The sequence below is a fragment of the Sardina pilchardus genome, chromosome 19 (genome assembly GCF_963854185.1).
Source record: "Sardina pilchardus chromosome 19, fSarPil1.1, whole genome shotgun sequence".
NCBI lineage: Eukaryota > Metazoa > Chordata > Actinopteri > Clupeiformes > Clupeidae > Sardina > Sardina pilchardus.
In genome coordinates, this window is record NC_085012.1 from 12,820,495 (window position 1) to 12,841,983 (window position 21,489).

Sequence of the window (21,489 nt, forward strand, 5' to 3'; positions counted from 1 at the left end):
TCTTTTGCACAATAAACGACATGTACTTCTTAAAGAAAACGTTTGCTGTAATTGAGTAAATGATCAAATGTTAATTCTGAAACTTCTATCTTTTACCTTTATGCTCGAACTGTGTAAAGTAGGCCTACGACCAATTATATTCTTTTGTCGGGGAGGCCCTTTAGAAAACATACACTGAGGGGCGTGATGGCAATCAAAGCCTACTCAAGAAGTGGTCTGATTAGTCCATCTATCTCTTCAGTCACACCCCCGAAGTCCACACCCTCACGGCTGATCTTGCGTGACTATAAAAATCCATTGATTAACCTACGCAGTTGATGGTTTGAAGGCTGGGGGATTTGGGCATGTACCTATGCACCTTTAGATTGGTTTCTTCTTTTTGTAAACAGTGAAGTTATAGGTTGAGTTTATGTTGGACTAGAGGTCGAACTTCGGGTGCATAAACTAGGTAGTTGTGATTTACAGAAGTTTCTAACGTTAACAGAGTCGTTCAAACTATGGCGGACTGGAAGGTGCCGGTGAGCTACAACTTCAATCCTTCATACCACGCATATGCTTACGGACTGCTGTACCCACCTGGCTCTGAACAAATTCATCCAAACCTGAACTGGACGGAGACGACCTACAATCACCCCGGAGTCAATGGAGGTTACTACCAGACGCAAGCACCACAACAGTCTCCACCTGGGAGCCCTGAGCAAATCACACCCAATAGCACTGCTCACTACCCTGGTCCAATGCTGTATTTCTCGGACACTCACACGCAGAGTGGCAGACTTTTCCTCTCTCAAAATCGCAGCAGTCATTACGAGGACCACACAAAGGAGAGCGAACGAGCTGGGAGTGATAACCCCAGTGACTCTGAGGCCCACACACCAGGTAATGGAACATTTTAACTTGAAATGCACGCCGCTAGTTACCCTAGCCGGCTAATGTTAGCACTATTTGGCGCTTGAGTTAGTAAGTGGTTTATTGCTGCGTTGTCGACAATTTCAGTTTGAAAAAACGTTTAGCAATGTACGTTAAGTTAAAGTAGATTTGTGAATATTTGGCGTTCAGCGCGTCAACACTTACTTTACTTGGATCTTGAACGAAAGCCACGATCTCTTCTGCAAAAGAGAAGCATGTGCCGGCTGCAGTCTCCATGTTTCGCGAATGTTATGAATGAGCGCAATAATTAATTGCAGTGAAGTTGCGCCACACTGTGGCTGAAATAAATTCATTGCAACGCTCGAGAGTTCCAATTTGGAATACTCTGCTCAATGTCTGGCGGTCTCTTGTAGATTCTTGGAGTTCGGGCAGTAGCAGGGAAGGATGCATTCCGCCGGAAAATCCCGCCACATGGGCCAAGAAAGAACCAGAAGATGAACCGATCAGCTGCAGTCCAGATGGCACGGAGGTCGTATCCAGCTCCATTACTGTCGGGGATGATGAGCCTAGCCTGGAAGGCGTGCGACCGAGTCAGGGCGCTGCTACCGTTCCTCAGTCGCCACCAGGAAAAACTACACCAAACCGCAAGGCCAAAGTACGGACTGCGTTTTCGGAGGGCCAGATGAACGCACTGACCCATCGGTTCAGCGTGCAGAGGTACCTCACCCCTGCAGAAATGAAGACTCTAGCTGGAATCACTGGGTTGACCTACAAACAAGTGAGTGGCCATACATTTGCAATCATAATTGTTGGCCTACAAATTGTGCACGAAGTGAACTGTTGAACTAACAAGATATTTTGATACTTTGAAGGTGAAGACGTGGTTCCAGAATAGGAGAATGAAGCTCAAGAGGCACCAGAAGGAAAACGGTTGGGTGTCGGAGCGCTATGCCAACTCTGGATATCCCAGTGTACCACCAGCTTCACATCCTCAGGTTAGTGCTTTGAACAGATTACACCCCCCCCCTCCCTCCCCTTCCTGGTCCCCAGTCTGTGTGCAGCCTGCCTCCACCCTGGCAGAAAGGCAACCATACAGGGGAAGAGAATGACCCATCCACTATGGAGGCACTCCTAAAGTTGGAGCAAAGCCTTAAAGGCAGGACGGCACACTCAAACCAAAACCATTAAACTCTATTGTTACTCAGTGTATGGTTAAACCATGTTTTGGACTGACTCTAAACAGCTTCTCCTCTTTTAGTTCCAGACGGATTCCCAAACGTTACACCAGGACCCGTATTCAAATCCCCAACTAAGAGAGGCCGCCTTCAAAAAGAATCCCTCGCAACCTGCAGCCTTCTACCCCAACTACATGCGACCGCACTCTCCTCCCCAGGGAGCTGGTAGGCCTCAGGGCAACTGGCCTCTGCCACCGACCATGTCCCATTACGAGTACCCCAGCCCTGCCAACTTCATGCCCCCCAATGGCAACACCAGCATCAATTCTGATGATGGAAATGGGGTGGATGCTGGTAGCAGCCCAACGAACATGGCAATGGTGCACAGTGCCACCCAGTGGTCATCCTGAGTCATTGCCTTTAGATAATGCCAGAGACCTTTATGAGAGCATGTACATAGTTTTTGTTTTAAGAGATGTCATGACCGTGGTGTTTTATAAATTGTGTATATATTTTTAGATGCAGTCTTGAGATGCCTTGTTTTCTTGCATCACAGTAAAACATGATGTTGACTGCTTGGTCATGGTTTTACATTATGAACAAAGTTTTTTTTACTTTTAGTTCTATTTTTCTACCTTTTTTTACCTCAGAGTATTTAATCTTGCTCATTAGCTCATGATTACCAATGCTTTTGATGAGATGTATTTAATTCCACCTTTATGCAATGCACTACTCATAATCTTATGTACAGAAACGGGATGGGATGTTGCTGCACTGATTCTTTTTGCAGGTTGAAATGTGATTCTTGTGATTCTTGTATGATGTGTAATGTGTTCACCGTTGCAACTTACCTTAGAATTGTAACAACTTCACCGTTCCCTGAACCATGATCTTAAAACATGACCAAAAAAGTGTTTGACCTTGACCACATGCACAACCGGAATTCCAAAGTGGTCTTACAATAAATGTCCTTGCATTTGCTCATATTAATTTCTTCATTTTTGTGGTTAAGTGCAGTCTCTATTTCTATAAAAATATCAATGCCAGCTTTAGCAGTATTGTTAGACAATGGTTCAGGTAACTATTCTGATTATTTTCCTCATGGTTTAAAGATTTTAAAGCACTTTTCCTCTGTCACGCACACGCCATTTGTTTATCCAGCAAATAACAGACAAGGTAGAATATGTTGCATGATTTTTTTTAAGTATGATATTGTGACATCAAAGCAAGTCAATTTTATAGTTTCTGATGTCTCATTTCATTGAACAGATGCACTACCCCACCTCGTAAAGTTACCAACTTGACAAACACCTCATACCTCATACTGGATCACAGTTCCAATCCTCAGTACATTCATGCACATCTTTATCTCGTATTGTACTGCTCCTTTAGTCATGTCGATCTGCCTTGTATTTTTCCTGTTTACATTGTGTATGTTGTGTGTGGTATCTTAAGCTGCTGGGACCTTGAATTTCCCCTTGGAGATCAATAAAGTATCTAGTGCGGTTATAGCCGATAGAGGGCCGCAAAGTGAAAGTGCTGTTCACCCTGTTGAAATGATTTTGGACACATTTTAAGGTACGAAGAACTCTTTAGTGTTGCTTTAAGTTGACCGTGGAACCACTGCAGTAAAATGAGCCGGGCTGTGTTGAGAAAATTCTGATCACTTCACACATGTAATTTGCTTTAAATCATGAAGATGTCTACTGCTAATGTTTTTGCACATTTTGCTTCTATTTGTCAATTAGCCTACAATGCAGCAATTAAACACTATTTCAGTAAATTGTCGTAGGTGACATAGAATGGAAATATTTTTTTTCTTGGTTTTCATGAATTATGAGAGCTCTTTGTTATGCACAACCTATCATGAACATGTGCCCTCCTTCATATGAAAATCTTGAACTTAGAAATAGACACTAATGGGTGATTCAGCCAAACTGCTTGCTTGTGATGTCAGACATCGCAAAGCCATTGAAGTTCAATTGGGGTTGCCAAAGAGGGCGCCATTTAGTCAAACAGACCATTTCAATACCCAGCCTAAATATATGGTTTTAATTAGTCTTGTAAATTTGAGTTTATTTTTTTAAATCAAAGTTGAATATATACTATTTTAACATCAGAGAACACAGTGCAATACTCAATTCATCCATTCTATGTCCTCTTTAAAGTAAATGCTTGTATGTTTGGTGTTCAGTGTGTCAGCCATTTACTTTCATTGGACCATGAATAAAAGCCATGCTTCTGCAAAAGTAGTAAGGGCAGGCTGCATTCTCCTTGAAACTAGTTAAAGAAGATGTGCAGAAAACTTGCAGTCTTCAGTAGTCCTACCTTTTCCTATTGAATGACCTGATCAATGTCATGACTATATGAAATATGACAAAAGGTAACTGATTGCTTTGGTGATTTGTAATAAAAAGATGTGATTTTTTTTATTGAAAACATTGTATATTTACAACTTAATTGATATCACAGTTGATGGTGACTATAGTACATGATATTGCTCCCTTGACTGGACACATCGGACACGTGTGCATGCTCGACATGTCTACTTCAAACAACCACACCCATCCACACATATGGATATTGCACTTTCATACACACTTTTGCACTGAGGCTGCATTCCCCTGACAGAGCACCACAGCCTTGTCACTCCATACTCGCACCAAACCGTCTTCATCCCTTTTAAACTCAGATTGGTCCAGTTGCATGGTTCCCCTGTTAACCTTTATAAGAATGAAGGCCTCAGCTTCACGTTCCTTTCTGCTCTCCTGGAGTGCCGCTTGCTCCATGGCAGCCATCAAAGACACCTGTGGTTTTATTTTATTTTTTTCTTCATTTTTCTAAAGTTACTCAACTACAAATGACTTGAGCTTTTTATTGGGCTCTATATGTGAGTCAGTTCTGCAGTATTCCCCCAACCAGTTGGTTTTTTCCCCCCCTTCCCTTCTTTCAACAAAAAATCCTTAGAGAGAGTAACTCATGGATGCCTGCTGTGACAGCTCAAATAACATAAAAATCTACCAAAGTCTTAAAAACTCTAAAGGGAAAAAAAAATAAACAGCTCAGGCATAACTCAACAATCAGCTGGAGTTTGGCGAAGCCTGCCCGCACAGAATACTCCTGTAAGCATCCACACTCAACCCCTCCCTATGGCAACCTGCTTAACATGGGGATCTTGGGGAAGGTGGGACTTGGATCACTTGAATATTAAAGAGGTGTGTGTGTACGTTGGCTGAGTAGAGGGTGTGTGTCTGTGTCTGTGTGTGTGTGCGCGCGCGCGTTGTTAGCCATGCCCTGGAACTGCCTGCAGAAGACGCGAAACCCCCAAAAAAATCCTCAGTCCATCTTAAGGCTCCGGTAGATGTAGCGTATGAAGGCCAGCGAGGCCAAGAAGGAGACGGTGCCGAGCATGAGCGAGAAGACGAGCGCCGTCAGCAGCGAGTAGCCGAAGAACTCCACGCTCTGCACGGCGCCGCTCATGCTCGAGCGGTTGCGGTAGTAGAAGACGGAGTAGACGAAGATGAAGAGGCCCGTGGAGCCCGTGCTGAGCACGCTGCGCCACCACCAGCGGTAGTCCTCGCCCGACAGCAGGAAGTAGGTGAGCGCCACCGAGATGCAGGCGCCCACCGACAGCAGGATGGCGAAGACGCAGAGCAGGATGCCGTACAGCGTGTAGTGCTCGCGGCCCCACACCGTGGCGAAGATGTAGTACAGCTCCACCGAGATGGCACTGGGGGGGGGGGGGAGGAGAGAGGGAGGAGGGGAAGAGAGAGAGAGACAGGGAGAGAGGGAAGAGGGGGAAAGAGAGACAGAGAGAGGGAAAGAGGGAGGAGGAGGAGAGAGATAGATAGAGAGAGAAAGAGATGGAGGAAGGGGCGAGAGAGAGAAAGAGAGAAAGAGGGGTAGGGAGAGAGAGAGAGAGAGATGGAGGAAGGGGGGAGAGAGGGAGAAAGAGAGAGACAGAGGGGTGGTTAGAGAGGGATGGTCTAAGAGGAACTTTTTGCCTAGCAAGATCAGTCACTTACCATATTCAAAAACAATTGATCCTCTAATTCAGCACTAAAGCTGAATTGTTAAGGGAACACATTACTCTATTACAGCACAGTGAAAAGCACACATAAGGTGCATTTAGGCACAATATATTTCATAGCCCATGACGTATCGCTTTTATAAAAGCTTTATGGCAGTGCAAAGTTTATGTGACCTTGGTTTCCATGCCACACAATAAGGATGTAGGTCACATTAAACCCACAAGGCTGATCTTTAGGTCAACAAACATCTGTCTACCTATTCATGTGATAATAAAATATGGAGAATATCTGGTAAATTAACAATAATCTTCAACATACTTAGAGAATTGGTTGTCCTAGCAATACTACACCAGTATTGAACACACAGTAAAATCCATCAATAACCATAACAAACATTATCGGTATTGATCAAACATTTAGAAATTGTTTAGAAAACAACATACTGTAATATGTAATCTTGTCTGCCATCACTCTAAAGCATGGGGTTACTTGACACAGGAATGCAGAATAACCAGACTGTAAATCTGTTCCTTTCAATAGCTGTTCATAAGGAAGGCAGAGGAGACTCCGGGTCTCTCAATCGGCCACACTGTCTGTAGACACACAAATCTGGCTGAGCCAGACAAACCAGCGAGGCACCTCTAAGAGCAAACATGCAATCATCCTGCACAATGACATTTGCCTTGTATCCCATCTAACTCTTAACCTAGAAAATAGTACAACGTCAAGAACCAGTAGTTCATGGCCAGGATTAGATAGTGTCTTCAAAATATTTTGGCTGTACTTAATAGTTCTGGTTTAGAGCAAACAGGGTATCGCACCGACGACTCCCGGCCTGGTGGGTGCGTTAGTTCCAATAGTGTCTCAGTCCTTCAGTCAAAAAGAGAACTCGCACACCAATGTTGCAGAAGCAAAGTTTAATCCAAATGTGCAAAGTGCTACTCTAGCGCAAAACGTTTTCGGTCGGTCCCATTCAGACCATCATCAGTGCAAAAAGACTGAAGGGCCGTTCGTAATAGCTCATTAAGTAACATGCATCGCACAAAGAAAACAGAAGAAATATGTCCGATGATAACATAACCTCCTTGGCAGAGGCAATTAGAAGGAGGAAGGATGGAAGGGAAGATGGACAAAAAGAGAAATAAGACGCAGCCCCTGTGTCACTTCCTGTGACTCACCTGAAAGGCAGGAAGCCTCCGATGGCCATGTGCACTGCGGTGTGCTTGTACCAGGGCTGCTGGGGGATCTGCCGGGGGATGTTGCGCGTGCGGCACGGCGCCTGGAAGCTGCCCGCCCGGTTCTTGCCCACGATGCCGCCGATGACGGTGAGGGGGAAGCCCACGAGCATCCAGGCGCCTAGCAGCAGCAGCACAGTGGAGGCGGGCAGGGCCTGGGTGGAGCCGCTCCACCAGTGGACCGAGTTCACCACGCTCCACGTGATGAAGAGAGGAGCTGAGACAAAAGACGAGGAGAAAGTGGGTGAGAGAGAGAGAAAGGAAAGACAAACACAAAGGACAGGCGTGGGTGAGGGCGGTTGGTTTCAAAAGAATCACCGCAATTCCACTCTCCCTGTAATTCATTTTTAAATGACAAACTCAATTTGGTCTTTGGTGCTTCTAAAGAAATGCTGACAAATGTGGGCAACAACTCAGCAGCAAACGAATGTCAACTCGATTTGATGTACTTTATTCTGATGTACAGTCTAAAAAGCTCAGATTAAATTGGTTCTGGTAGCAAAAAAACATCAAGAGCTGCCTACATCATCATACACTGCATCAATATGACAAGCACTGCTTTCTGCTTCTCGGCCTTTACACCCTCAGTTCAAGTATACAGTCAGTGGGGGCGGTGTCAGTGGGCCTGAGAAACAGTCAGTGTACTTGTGTCGTACACAGTCTATGTGGTTGTGTTGTACACAGTAAGAACGCCAATGGTGTGCACAGTCAATGTGCTAGTCTTGCACACAGTAAGCATGCTAGTGTTGTACACAGTTAGTGGGCTGGTGTCTTACAAAGTCAGTGTGCTAGTGTCGTACAGCCTGTGGGATGGTGTGGTTGTGGTACTGTACAAAGTCTGTGGGCTGGTGTACACAGTCAGTGGGCCTGGGACACAGTGGGCTAGTGTTGTACCCAGTCAGTGGGCTAGTGTTGTACCCAGTCAGTGGGCTAGTGCCGTACCCAGTCAGTGGGCTAGTGTCGTACCCAGTCAGTGGGCTAGTGTTGTACACAGTAAGTATGCTAGTGGTGTACACAGTAGGTATGCTAGTGGTGTACAGTGTACACAGTCAGTGGGCCTGGGACACAGTGGGCTGGTGTTGTGCACAGTCAGTATGCTAATGGTGCACACAGTAAGTATGCTAGTGTTGTACACAGTCAGTGGGCCTGGGTCACAGTGCACTGGTGTGGTACCTGAGAAGAGACTGGAGGTGAGGATGATGTTCCAGACCCAGCGCTGCCCATGGATCTGCGTGTAGAAGCTGCAGGAGCAGTAGCCCGACACGCAGCTCGTCAGAGCGTACAGCACAATGGCGGCAGAGTTGATGGCGCCATGGCGATGGACGTTAAACATGCCCAGCAACGCCATGATAATGATTCCTACAGAGAGAGCGAGAGAGAAAGAGAGAGGGAGAGGGAGAGGGGAGTGATTTCAAAGGGGGATGAGAAGTGGCGGTTAAACTGAACACTTAACCATGTTTGACTAAGGCTACAGAACTCCTTGATTTACAATTACTGTACATTTATTCATTTGGCAGACACATATATCCAAAGAGACTTACAGTAACATTTAAGCAATTAGCAGCTAAACTAGAGAGCTACAGCTACAGTAATAGAATAACATTTAATCTATTAACAAATAAGCATTTTAACATTTAAGCTACAGAGCTATAACATTTAAGTTATAGTGCAGAGCAGACTAAACTTGACCAAAACATGTCTGTTATATATTTTTTATCCTCAATTCCTCTCATTATTCTTTCTGTGGAATTGAGAATGTAGCAGCATACATTCATGTAGTGACCTGTTAGTTACCTGTTGCAAGAGTAAGAAACTGTGCTCCGACACCCAGCACTGCACACAACAGACTTTTGTAAGGAGGAAAGCGGAAGACATCAGTGTGGATAATTTTCCATCCATTGTCTCCCTGGTCCAGATCATCGCAACCACCATCTTCCTCTACGTTATACCTGTCAATAGAGGGAACCAGAGGTGTTCAGAAATGACAGTTTATTAAATCTTAAAATGTGCCTGTGCATAGGGGTATGCGGTCATGTTTATGGCAATATGAAGTATAAGCAGTGCCATCACAGTATGCGGTCATATTTATATTTATGACAGCATAGGGGTGGCATCAGGTCAAAGGTAACATTATAAGCAGGAGTCAAGCCTGTGCCCTTGTTGTATTGGTTCTACATCCTTATTTGTCTGTATGAATGCAAAATGCAAACTAAGGAGGAAGTACCACAAAGCTGTTGGCACAAACAGCGCATGTCCAGGGCTTCAAAGTAATCGAAGTCACTCGTTCTCACTCTAGTTCTACTGCCTTTAACATACACACAAGGAAAGATGCACGCACGCACGCACGCACGCACTGCCTCCTCCCACCTCTTCTCATATTTGCTCAGTCCTTCTCAGTTTCCTCCTCCCCAGTTTCATCCCAGCCCTGCTCTCCTCCAAGCCAGTTAACAAATATGCACATTCCATCACTTGTGTCTCTTCGATACACCTGAACTTAACACTGTGATTTGTGCTTGCCTTCTGTAGTCTGTGATAACTTAAAGGATAGGATAACTGCAAATTCAAAAATGTAATTACTATTATGGCATCACTGGTACTCTCTACTCTCCTCATGGTGTGTGACAGCACCACTGATAGTTCATATTGTGTTCAGTGATTACATTCCTTAGTTTGCTTGCACTCTTTATGTCCAGGTTGGTACAAGCAAATAAGCCTTTACACAATTGGGAGACAACAGAGTTGCTGTTTTCATTATGGAACATGTGCATGTCTGTCTTTGACATCTGAAACACTCCAGCTTTATGCTAACTATCCATGTTTCTACTGCCTTGTTCCTTTCCAGTGAGAACTTCCCATGCCTCTAAGGAGAGTCTCTAGGTGCCTCTCTGCTTACCTGGCGAAGTCGTTTTTGAGCACACGCATGAGGATGATGATGACGAAGCCCAGCAGAAGCACCACCAGCACCAGCGAGTTGATGATGGACAGCCAGTGGATCTCCAGCGTCTTGGGGAAGAAGGAGTAGTCGCGCAGGCGCTCGGCCCGCCGCGCGTACGGCAGAGGGCTCTCGAACCAACGCACGCTGTACGTGTGCGTCACCGTCAGGCTGCCAGCCGAGCTGCCCATCCCCCCCGGACTCAGCCCGCCGCTCTCGTCCAGGGGCACGGGCTTGACGTCCTTCACAGACACGTTGGCGAAAATCACCGAGTCGCCATTGTACTCGATGTTGAAGTCCAGATGAGTCCACAAACCCACCTGATAGAAGAAATGTTGAGAACCATGAGAACTGAATGAAATAGAGGTCAAGGATACCATAGAAAATATGCTCAATACACCATCATTGGAAGGGGAAGGTCAGTAGTCACTGTGTTCATAGTGTGAGAGATATTTGAATTGGGTGCCTGCTAAGGCTGCACCAATCATTTCAATGAATGATTAATCTGACTCTTACATGATTTAATCAGCTGAATCTTGATATTAAGGAAGATGCATAGCACACAATATGCTAATGTAGGATATGCTTTAAAGAGAATTTTTAAGAGCATATTAAACATTACTTTACCAGAATTGCACACACACTTTCTGTTACAGTGGTTGAGATTTGGTCAGAGGCTTGTGAAATTCATGAGCCAAGTCTCTTTGACTGCATTTCAACTGTTTTGTAACCTTTTTGGTTCTAAGCAAGGAAGTTAAGCTCGAGACTTCAACTGAACATGATGTTGACGCTAAAGCCTGAAAGGATGAGTAGTTTCTCTCTGAGGGAACAATGGATGTAGTGAAGCTGTCAAAACCACATCTTGTCTGCTATTATTCACAAACTTGCAGTCTGTGAACTTTGTGAGTCTTTACTTGCAGTGTGATAAATGCACTCTCAAATTTGTTTTTGTGCTAGCATTGAAAAGACACAAAAATAACTTTACACAGAAGACTGTCCCTGATGTCTCAAGAATAAGAGAGTGTGTGTATGCATGCGCTGTGTGTGGGAGAAGGGAGAGAGAGAGAGAGAGAGAGAGAGAGAGAGAGGAGGGGAGGAAGAGAGAGAGAAAATAGGGCAAGAAAGGAGAAACCTTATGGCTGTGAGGAAGAAAGCCACTCTCCTCCATGTAGCCCACAAAGCCCCAGATGGGAATGTCATCGAGGACAAACTCGAAATAAAACAGCTCCTCCACAGCCTCTCTCAGCTGCTCCACCTGTGAGCAGAAAACAGCTCTGTGTTAAGAATGTGCGGCCATTAATCACCAGTGAACAGTCTGAACCAACAGCCACCAAAAACAAATAGTCATTTTATTTGGGTACACGTGCATGCTTGCATGTATGCTGCTCTTTATCAATAAACAATGTTGGTCAACGTCTGCTCAAATCAACAACTAAAAAATAAACAGAATAGCAGCAAGTTCTTGTTTTATCCGTCTGCATGGATTGCTGGTTTACCTCTTTCTCGTTGAGGGTTATTTGGCACAGTGTTTGTCTGTCGGTGTTCTCCCTGAAGCGGATTTTGTATAGCGACTCTGCCATCCTATCACCATCTAACACCTCTCCCAGACTTAAGGCTTTATGGCGCACCTGAAGGTGAGCAGATAGAAAGACATTATAGTTCCATGTTTGTTGGCTATATGTCATGTTAGGTTTCTAGTAGACTTCCTGTGACTTACCTGTTCTGGCCTACAGACAGGTAAGGTGTAGAAGTGATACGTCTCCTGGGGATTGTGGTAAGGCCCAACTTTGTTGACATAAAGGATGACAGCATCTCCTTGTTTGTAGCTCGCCGTCCATCCAATTTGAGATAGAAGGCAAACAGCCAAGACGCAGTACCTCCTTACTCCATTGGAGTACTGATGGCTGGATAAACCCAACCTTGGCGTCATCTCGACTCCTGGTGAATGAAAAACCCAATTGCGTCAAAACCTACTTTTACATTACTTAATAGCAGCAAAATGTGAGTGATGCAAACGAACTTTTCTTCACGTTGTTAATGTCCACCTGTTTACCTATAGCAACCAAGCTAACCACACTAGCTAGCTAATTTTGCAAGGTGGCCCTCTGATGAAGCGACAGTGTTTGAAAGTGCGACAACACATCCTTCGTTTCACTTGACAAACAATACCGGAAAAAACGCATTTTGACGATTTTAACATGCAATTTCAGTAGTTAATGTCAGTTAGTTTGACAGCTAGCTACAAAGCAACTTGTGCTGGTAAGCTAATTGGTCTGTCTGGTGAAATGTAGCATTATTTTGTTGTCAAGATGAACCCAAATGGCGAGAAAGTAGTATTGACTTGACCGATGTTCTCATATCGTCGATAAAACATGTTAGTTCTGCCGGCTTTTAAACATCATTTCCGTGTTGGCACTTACTGTACCGCATCATCCTCCTATGATAACGTTAACAAACCTGTCGGTGCTGCTCGGAGGATTTTTCGGATTCCAGGCCTTGGGACAGTCACTTTCTCTTATCCGTGTTTCTGAGAAACTGCCCAACTCAAAAAAAAATATTCCATAACATCTTCTTACGTAAGTTCAAATCAACAGTAGTGCGAGGGCTACATTCGACCCCTAAATTGATTGTGCTGTTCAAAAAGACATGATGCCGTGGTGAGTGTAGTGAAACAGCCTACTCCACGTCACCTTAAAAATCAAAATAATGTCGAGTACTTTTCCGGAGTGGGCGGAGCAAACGCACTACACACCTCCACCTGCTTATATAATGCTAATATCAAAAGAACTGGTTAAGTTCTTAAATGCATTAATACAAAGAAATGATTCCCTTTAAAGTGGACATTCCAGTTTGTCCCGACTGTGGCCGCTTGTTTGCTGTTGTCCTTCCCTCTGGATACCGTACAGCCCAGACCAATCGCATTAAACCAGCGCAGATATGTTTCCATTTCTTTCGCCTGATCCGGACGAAATAATCATTATCGAGCAATCGATTCAATGCAACAGAGGATGGATCGCCTCTCTGTATCGTTTAGTGATGCCTACTTTTAGAATTTCGCGCGAAAACAGACGCATTTCCTTCGCGCCGGTGGTGGTACAGAGATCTTTCTAGCGTGTGAGGGTAAGTTTTACTTCTAAAGATTGAATGTGAAAAATGCCTACATTGAACGTTTGCCAGAAGCTATTTTACGCTGATGGTCGACTGGTGTTCGTGTGTTAAGCAATGTAACCCTGTGTCATACCGTATGTTTTTCTCGACCATGTCCAAAGGGATGCAAGGGAACCTCCGTGCTATGTTAACGTTAGCTACCTTCAGTTGTTGTTCACGTTACAGCAATTCTGCACACAATTAATTCTGTTGTTTATTTTTTGGTTATGGACAGTGTCATATTTTTCTATAGAGCATTGCGTTATTTGTGTTCAGACTCAGCACTTACTTGTTGCATTTGCATCGCAGAGTCATAATAACGCCATGGGAATACACGGGCTTGCAAAGTTGATTGCGGACCATGCCGCTGGAGCCATCAAAGAACAAGAAATCAAAAGCTTCTTTGGTAAGTTCGGCAGCTAAATTCAGCTTTAGCTAGGATGTAACCGCCTAACTTGATTGTTAAGCATAGCCCTGGTAGCTGAGGGCAGGCAATTACAGTTTGAGCAAGCCTCTCTTTGTGGCCATGACATGTGCTAGAGAGCATGCTAATGTGGCATATCTTGCATTTATTGACAGGCATGCCTAAGATTTGCCCTATTAAATCGTACACTTTTCTCCTGCTGTTAACCCCCAGGGCGAAAGATTGCTATTGATGCATCAATGTGCATCTACCAGTTTCTTATCGCGGTCAGACAAGACGGCAATGTTCTACAGAACGATGATGGGGAGACCACAAGGTAAAGCCCTAGTCTATTCTCTACGTACTGAAAGCATGTGTCTCTCCTGTAGCAGTAGCAGAAAAAAAAACCTGTCCTGTCCTGTTAGTAGTGTCTTGTGACACTACCAACAGCCATTGTCCTGTGACTGTCCTGTCCTGTATAAAATATTTCGAATTTCAGCACAAGAAGACAGCGCAAGGTAAACTGTTTTAAAACAGAATAATCAAAGATCCTTCATTAGTATCTGCTTAAACCCTCACTGGAATAATGCATCTCATTGTTAGTAAGACGGTGCTACACACTCTTTTACACACTTTACGCAAGACGGGTGTTTCATGCCACGGGCAACTACCTCAAGACTGCTGCGAGGCATAGCACAACTTCCACAAGACAGTACAGGGAGTGGCACTGGACAACAGCTTGGACGGCAACTACAGTACAGTACAAAATAGTTCTCAGTGGCTGGGTGTCACTGGACACTACTAACAGGACAGGACCGTTTTTATGGCTACTGCCTCTCCGTCTTACACTCAACACACCTGATTTACCGTGCATTTGTTTAATGTGATGTCATAGACTGGCTATAGTTTCTGCCTGTTAGCCTATTTCGGGCCAGTATTCTCCTCCAGTTACAAACTGTTCAGAGTTAATGGGGTTTTTTTTTTGAACCCTCAGCCATCTCGTGGGCCTATTCTATCGGACCATCCGCATGCTGGATAATGGAATTAAACCTGTCTACGTGTTTGATGGCAAACCCCCACAGATGAAATCTGGCGAGGTGTGTAGCATTTACTCAGCTCTTCACCTTTACCATACAAACACCTTAACTGATGCACACTGTCAAGCTCAAACCGTTTAAGCAATTGTTAATGGGAGTAATTGATCAACATTGTATTGAAAATGGATTGAATCAGCTTAAAGATCATGTGATTGGCTCAAAACATATTACACTGTAGAACTAGACACTGGCTTGGCCCTCTGTGTATTCCCCACTGCAAGGGTCAGTGCTATGTTGTTTTTGGCAAAGAAAATGTAAAGTAACCACCTTTATTTGCTGCGGACAGCTGGAGAAGAGAACGGAGAGGAGGGCAGAGGCTGAGAAACAACTTGCCCAGGCCCAGGAGGCTGGTATGTATGTTAGAGAGAGACATGACCTTCCATCTTCCTGAAACTTTACTCCATCTTAATAATGAATGCAAAAAAAAAACCCTGATGACCATTTGGGTGTTTTAATTGACTGTTTCTCAGGTGAGCAGGAGAACATCGACAAGTTCACCAAGCGTCTTGTGAAAGTCACAAAGCAGCACAACGATGAATGCAAGAAGCTGCTCACGCTAATGGGAGTCCCGTATGTTGAGGTGAGTTTTGAGTAAAAAAAACCAACCCGCTTTCCCCTCTGGCAGCCTTACCGTAAATTTAGACAACATTGTTTTTAAAATTGTTCAGTGAATTAGCTTTAGAGAAAGAGTACATGTTTATGTATCATTTACATCATTTATTGATTTAAGATTTTATCCAACGCGACTTCTATGTCAATCATGTTACAAGAACCATTGTCCTCAAAGACGGAGGAAGCCGGTTAAGTGCTAAGCTAGCAGCATGGACAGGAAGTAAAGCACTATTTTCCTCTTGTTTAGGCTCCCTGTGAGGCGGAGGCCAGCTGCGCTGCTCTGGTGAAGGCTGGAAAAGTGTTTGCCACGGCAACGGAGGATATGGACGGATTGACATTTGGAACCAACGTCTTGCTGAGGCATCTCACAGCCAGCGAAGCAAAGTATGGCTACTCTCAGTGTTACCTCAGTATTGTTTTCTCTGACGCCCGGAAATGTCTTCGGAGCGCACATGTTTGTTTATGTAGTTGAAAGTGTCTGTATATTACTGCCAACCATGATCACTTTAAAAAGTACATTACATAGATCAGAAGAACATTGAAAAACTGGCTTATGAATTAGGATGTTACCAGCATGCCAGTGGAGCACAGCATATTATCAAGCCTCTTTACTCTCGCTCTACATATTCATGGATATTTTAATCTACACAGGAAACTACCCATTCAGGAATATCATTTCAGTCGCATTCTACAAGAGATGGGGCTTTCACATGAACAGGTAATTTCGATTTCATACACGTTAGTTCTGTCAGCATGTTACTCCAAGATCACCATGCAGATGCAAATGTTTTGTGTTTAATTACCCCTCTCTCACTTGCAGTTCATAGACTTGTGTATCTTACTGGGCTGCGACTACTGTGGGACCATCAAGGGGGTTGGACCTAAGAGGGCAATTGACCTGATCAAACAACATGGCAGTATTGAGGAGATTCTGGATAATATTGACCTCAAGGTAAAGCCAACACCATCTTAATGTACATAATAGCATGTAAAACAGGAATGACTTGCTGTTTTCGAGCCCACAACCTCTGTCTGTTGTGGGTAGGGTAACTACCAAGTAGTGAATGCTGGTATAAGTGTCTTTAGGATGGTGTTGAACTGACTGGTAGGTTGCATTGACGGACTGACCCAAAACCTTTATCGAAGTACATTGGGCAGAGATGAATCACGAGTCATGGTTTCAAAATGTTGACATGTCAACTTTGTTTTCGTACATCTCAAGGATAGCTCAAGAGACTTCGATTAGAGACAATTTTGTATGTGAACTCACGCGCCATAGATATAGATTATCTGTTTAACAAGAGTGATAAAGTGGAATGTCATTAGTAAAAAACAAACGACAAAATGAATCTGTGAAGGCCTAGTTACACTTGATCTTAGCCAAAGGGCAGAGAAGCGATGTGATGGCCTAGTTGATATGGAAATATTATGGTGGTCTTAGTCTTCTCTTAATCTTGTGTATGGCACCACTCTACATACATGATGTTGGTATTCCATCATGATTCCTCATCATATTGGACCATGAAACTGCTAGGATGCCATGTCTTGCATGCATCATATATATTACCCAGGAGTGTTAGACACGGGGGAGAGAGAAGATAGACGAGGGAGAGCAGTGAGGAGAAGTAGTTAACAACTTGGTCAGCTCACTGTAAGATCTTTCCTGTAATAAAGACTTGTGCTCAAATCAACACAACTTATCTACACAGACAGGTTTTGCCCATAATTTATCTTGATTGCAATCATCTTAACTCATTGGCTGCCAGCGATTTTCAGTGCAGAGCGCTCCATACTGCCAGACGTTTTACAGCATTTTGACTGTTTTTCCAAGATCCACCGAACGGTGAGCTTTATGACTATGTAAACACCGAAGGTACCAAATGAAAGATTAGACTCTCTTCTTTCACCAGGAAAAAACGGTTTGTTTCTATCGTTTTCCGTTCTTTAGTAATCGTCAGTAGAACATGGGTTAGTTTTGCTAAAAACACCTGTTTTTGACCAAAACATGGAGAAAACGATCTTTTTGTGAAAATCAACTTTTTAACGTTAGCGATTCAGGAGTACGTCTACCACGATTGCACTGTTATCTCGTCAGTCTCGTCAAGGTTGCTAGGGACTCTAATGGTCGCTAAAGACTCTGAACAGGACGGTAGACTTAGCAAGCTAGCACTAGCAAAGTTGTTGTTAGTCTATATAGCAATATCCAATGTAAATGGATCATACCGTTCACGTGTTTTCCATCCTTGATGTAAGAAGTAAGCATATTTATTCCCTGCATCGCGTGCAAACTAGATCCACTGTGGTCGATCTTCATTGTTAGCTGGTTGCATGCTTCTCAGTATGTGTACTTTGCAGGCAGATACTAATCATCCAAATGGCACTGCTGTCATCTAGCGGTTGGGATCGTTAGTACAGTCTGTTTACAAGCCTGAAACTCTGCCAGATCGTTCCCAAGCCCACCCAGGAGCCCTCCCCATTGAAAAGGGCAATTGACGTCTATAGACGTCAATGGCAGTTAACGTATGTGTCTAAATTGACGTTTAAAGACGTCAATGGCAGTGAATGAGTTAATGTAGGCTGTGGTATTTTACTTTATATCATATCAAAGGTAAAATGGTGCCCTCCTATGGTGATGTTGGTCAATTGCATTGGTGACTCCTTCCTGATGTGGTCAAATTTGCATGAGCATGTTCAGAGATAGATTTGCCCTGCTTAATTGAAAAGATTTGTCATGCAATGGTGAAATATGAACTCTCCTCTCTACCTGTGTTCACATAATTTAAAATGTGCACACCTGTGCTGCCTTGATGAAGGCTGAATAGTTTAAATGTGTTGGCTAAAGGCTTTTTATTTTTATTTTTATATAGGAGTGCCTCAATTCTTTTAGAGTCTCTGATGAAGACGTTTGTAACGTTGAAACGTTAGTCAATGTTTTGCACCTTTTAAATAAATGCAAAAGAAGACATCTGCGTTGCACCGGCATTCTTCTTCTTTTCATATACTTCTGTCCTGGCCTGGTTGCACCAGATTGTCGCACAACTGCAGAAGCGCGGAAAACTTCCCTTTGTTTGCCAATGCATAATTGATGTTTGTGCTTCCTGTAGAAATACCCGCCACCCGAAGACTGGCTGTACAAGGAGGCCCGTGGGCTCTTTCTGAAACCGGAAGTGGTGGACTCTTCCACCGTGGACCTCAAGTGGAGCGAGCCAGACGAGGAAGCACTCATCAAGTTCATGTGTGAGGAGAAACAGTTCAGGTAAGGCACCCTGGAAAATAAATGCGGTTGTCCTCTCGTTTACAGATGTAGTCCCTCTCAATCGTTGTCCTGCCTGTTGCCTTGATTTTTATTACGGATTTGAGCAGCATTATATCTATATACCATAATAAAAGGTGATGTATTGGCAGAGTATATATTTTCCTGCTTTGGTATCCTCACTCATTGCATTCTTCAAAGGAACTGTGCCCTTGGTGTGAAGTGGAGCAGCATAATGTCACGGCTTGCGTCTAGTTAAGAATTGTTTAATACAATATGCTGTAGCCATCAGTAATATGCTAATGCAGCCATTAGTGATACACATTAGCTTAACGATCACTAATCAAAATCTTAATTACTGCATAAAGTCTGGAGTCAATACTTTATTCTAAGGAAAATAGTGTTACCAAAGATCATTAAGGGCGGAGCAAGATACTTCATGAGAAGCCACTTCCTGGAACCCAAATCGCAAGAGGGAGGGGGGGCAAAATCCCCCTTTATGCAGAGCTGTTCCATTGAAGTCTATGGACATGACACGCATGACACACCCCCTTTATGCAGAGGAAGCGATCCCCGTTTTGCGCCCATAGACATGAACTACGACAACATATCTTGCTCCACCTTAAGGATCTTTGGTGTTACTCACAGTCATGGCTGAGGAAGTTGAAGCTGACCTCTTCTGTTTTGTGGCCCCTTGTGTCTAGTGAGGACCGCATACGTAACGGCTGCAAGAAGATCATGAAGAGTCGTCAGGGGAGCACTCAGGGACGTCTGGACACTTTCTTCACCGTGACCGGCTCGCTGTCCTCCAAACGCAAGGTTGGTAACTAGCAGGACGGAAAGAATGACTGTAGATCTACTCCATGCGGGCATTCCAAGTGCGTGGCTGAGGGACGAACCTGGATAAGTTTGCTCAGAGTAAGTGGTAAACCTCCTACGACAAGAGCCCTATGGCATTTTGTAAGGAGAATGAAGCCATGCAGCTCTTCTATTAGGAGGTTTCCCTCTCACTCCGAGTTAACTTACCCAGCTTTGTCACTCATCCACGTGCTTGGAATACCTCCCACAGCTACTCCAGTGTGTTGAAGTATAGCAGAGTTTCTCCAGCCTGTGGACATTTCATCTTTTCACCTTACCGCCTTACCATCATCTTACCATCTACCTTTTTCCTGTACCTGGCCTCAGAATAGGAGAGATGTGTGCACGCAACCACTCTATTAAACTTCTATAACAATCAAGAGCTTTGTGGCTTGGCCACTAAACAACAAATTGCAACAAAGTGATTGTTGTCACAATTGTGATTGTTGTCAATTGTAGTCAGTGACATATGACTGCAAGACATTTTAAAAATGATCACCACAAGGTTAACCACAGCATGAAAGCCACTGAGGCCTGGGCATCAGTAGATATGACGCCTTTTCATAACTTATCTGTTTGTCGACAGGAGCCACAACTGAATGGCTCGGCCAAGAAGAAGCAGAAGACTGGAGCAACGCCTGGTAAATTTAAGAAGGGCAAATAAAAGGATCAAGGAGGACAAATCGTTGGAGTACATTCTTCTATTCTATTTCTTCATTCCGTTTCACTCTTTCTTTCTGATACAAAGCAATACTGGCTGCAATATCCTTTTAATGAACTTGTGTAGATAAATGTTTTAATAAATAGTTTTGTGTGCGTACCTTGAATAAAGTTTGAGTGTGTATTTACTTGTAGGTTCTATTCATTTTATTCACTATAGTTTTTATTTTATTTATTTATTTATTTATTTATTTCAGTTAAATGGTCTCCCAGTTTAATTCTGGAAGTATGTACACTCATAAAGGACAGTTGAGTATCTGCAATAATGGGTGAGGAATGAAGAAAGTAAGTAAGTCAGAAGTTTGCAAATGCAAAAATATGATCTAGTAAATTAGCGCATGTATGATCAATGCCTCACTTAAAAGCCCACTATATTTTTCTGAAAGCTATATCTCTATTGTACTTTTCTGCACTTTAGCTTGGATATGATCGCTTTGAGATTCTAGAGCCACTAGACCTATTCAAAAATAGATTTTATGTAACAATGGGCACATAAATAGTGGCAAACATTTCCTGTCTACAACGGAGAAAAAAAAGGCACTTGTCTGTCAAAAACGTATTTCATACAGTCTATGCATAAAATGCAAATTGTCTGAGGCCCTTTAGACAAACTCCACAGTTACCCAACATTCTTTGGTTAGCATCTTGGACCGGCCTCATTGAACCGCATTCCTAGCTCCCTATTATTAGAATTTTGTAGGAATATTTGAAAAAGGAAATTCACAGGACCAGAGTTTGAGCACCTCTTTTGTGCAGCCTAGATGCAGGAAACCTGAAGGCATAGTAGTTCCCCAAACATCCATCAAAATTCTCGGATATGGGGAAGCTGTTTTTGTCACGACAGTCAGTCTGCTGTGTAAGTCTGACCTCAACAGATTGATAATAAACATGACTTGTGAAACTACAAGACTACACATTTTTTTTGTGCTTCTTCTCTGAAGTCGTCAGGAAGAACTGCTCATTATTTCTAATTAAATATAGATGGTTTGGAGGAAGTGTATGGGAAAAGCTATATCTTGAAAATGTAGAAAGATGCATTTCTGCTGTAAAAGAGGAGTAAGCAAAGTCAAAACAAGGATTATGCTCTTCTCCAGATCCATAACGGACACCAATAACCTGCAGAGTATCTCCACTCTTTAGCGCCTCAATATTGTGA

At 43.6% G+C, this 21,489-nt stretch overlaps 3 protein-coding genes across 4 annotated transcripts; 2 read left to right on the top strand and 1 right to left on the bottom strand.

Annotated features, from left to right (window-relative positions):
* Window positions 1-322: 322 nt before the first annotated feature.
* nanog (nanog homeobox) lies at window positions 323-3,031 on the top strand. Its single transcript, XM_062521659.1, has 4 exons — window positions 323-879; window positions 1,284-1,648; window positions 1,743-1,865; window positions 2,129-3,031. The coding sequence occupies exons 1-4, from the start codon at window positions 498-500 to the stop codon at window positions 2,453-2,455; spliced, it is 1,197 nt and encodes a 398-aa protein (XP_062377643.1). The 5' UTR covers window positions 323-497; the 3' UTR covers window positions 2,456-3,031.
* Window positions 3,032-4,418: 1,387 nt separating this feature from the next.
* tm9sf1 (transmembrane 9 superfamily member 1) lies at window positions 4,419-13,139 on the bottom strand. Its single transcript, XM_062521159.1, has 9 exons — window positions 12,701-13,139; window positions 11,961-12,181; window positions 11,740-11,871; window positions 11,376-11,498; window positions 10,205-10,563; window positions 9,106-9,260; window positions 8,485-8,670; window positions 7,255-7,528; window positions 4,419-5,775 (listed from the first exon to the last, which is right to left on the bottom strand). Exons 2-9 carry the CDS (start codon window positions 12,171-12,173, stop codon window positions 5,382-5,384), a joined length of 1,836 nt encoding a protein of 611 aa, XP_062377143.1. The 5' UTR covers window positions 12,174-12,181; window positions 12,701-13,139; the 3' UTR covers window positions 4,419-5,381.
* Window positions 13,140-13,252: 113 nt separating this feature from the next.
* fen1 (flap structure-specific endonuclease 1) lies at window positions 13,253-20,483 on the top strand. Of its 2 annotated transcripts, none has more exons than XM_062520940.1 (12): window positions 13,253-13,363; window positions 13,700-13,796; window positions 14,028-14,130; window positions 14,788-14,890; window positions 15,177-15,240; window positions 15,361-15,470; window positions 15,750-15,886; window positions 16,154-16,220; window positions 16,323-16,454; window positions 18,607-18,758; window positions 19,460-19,574; window positions 20,200-20,483. In XM_062520940.1, exons 2-12 carry the CDS (start codon window positions 13,715-13,717, stop codon window positions 20,275-20,277), a joined length of 1,143 nt encoding a protein of 380 aa, XP_062376924.1. In that variant the 5' UTR covers window positions 13,253-13,363; window positions 13,700-13,714; the 3' UTR covers window positions 20,278-20,483. The 2 variants fall into 2 exon arrangements, with proteins under 2 accessions (XP_062376924.1, XP_062376925.1); XM_062520941.1 differs by having other exon boundaries at window positions 13,339-13,357.
* Window positions 20,484-21,489: the final 1,006 nt, after the last annotated feature.

Excerpts from the sequence above, each read along its gene's own strand:
- nanog (XM_062521659.1), top strand. The coding sequence starts at position 498 with ATGGCGGACTGGAAGGTGCCGGTGAGCTACAACTTCAATCCTTCATAC. Across the intron at positions 880-1,283 it reads CTCTGAGGCCCACACACCAG|ATTCTTGGAGTTCGGGCAGT; the intron begins GTAATGGAACAT and ends GGTCTCTTGTAG. Across the intron at positions 1,649-1,742 it reads CTGGGTTGACCTACAAACAA|GTGAAGACGTGGTTCCAGAA; the intron begins GTGAGTGGCCAT and ends GATACTTTGAAG.
- tm9sf1 (XM_062521159.1), bottom strand. The coding sequence starts at position 12,173 with ATGACGCCAAGGTTGGGTTTATCCAGCCATCAGTACTCCAATGGAGTA. Across the intron at positions 8,671-9,105 it reads GTTTCTTACTCTTGCAACAG|GAATCATTATCATGGCGTTG; the intron begins GTAACTAACAGG and ends CTCTCTCTGTAG. Across the intron at positions 5,776-7,254 it reads GGAGGCTTCCTGCCTTTCAG|TGCCATCTCGGTGGAGCTGT; the intron begins GTGAGTCACAGG and ends CCCCCCCCCCAG.
- fen1 (XM_062520940.1), top strand. The coding sequence starts at position 13,715 with ATGGGAATACACGGGCTTGCAAAGTTGATTGCGGACCATGCCGCTGGA. Across the intron at positions 16,455-18,606 it reads TGGATAATATTGACCTCAAG|AAATACCCGCCACCCGAAGA; the intron begins GTAAAGCCAACA and ends TGCTTCCTGTAG. Across the intron at positions 18,759-19,459 it reads TGTGAGGAGAAACAGTTCAG|TGAGGACCGCATACGTAACG; the intron begins GTAAGGCACCCT and ends CCTTGTGTCTAG.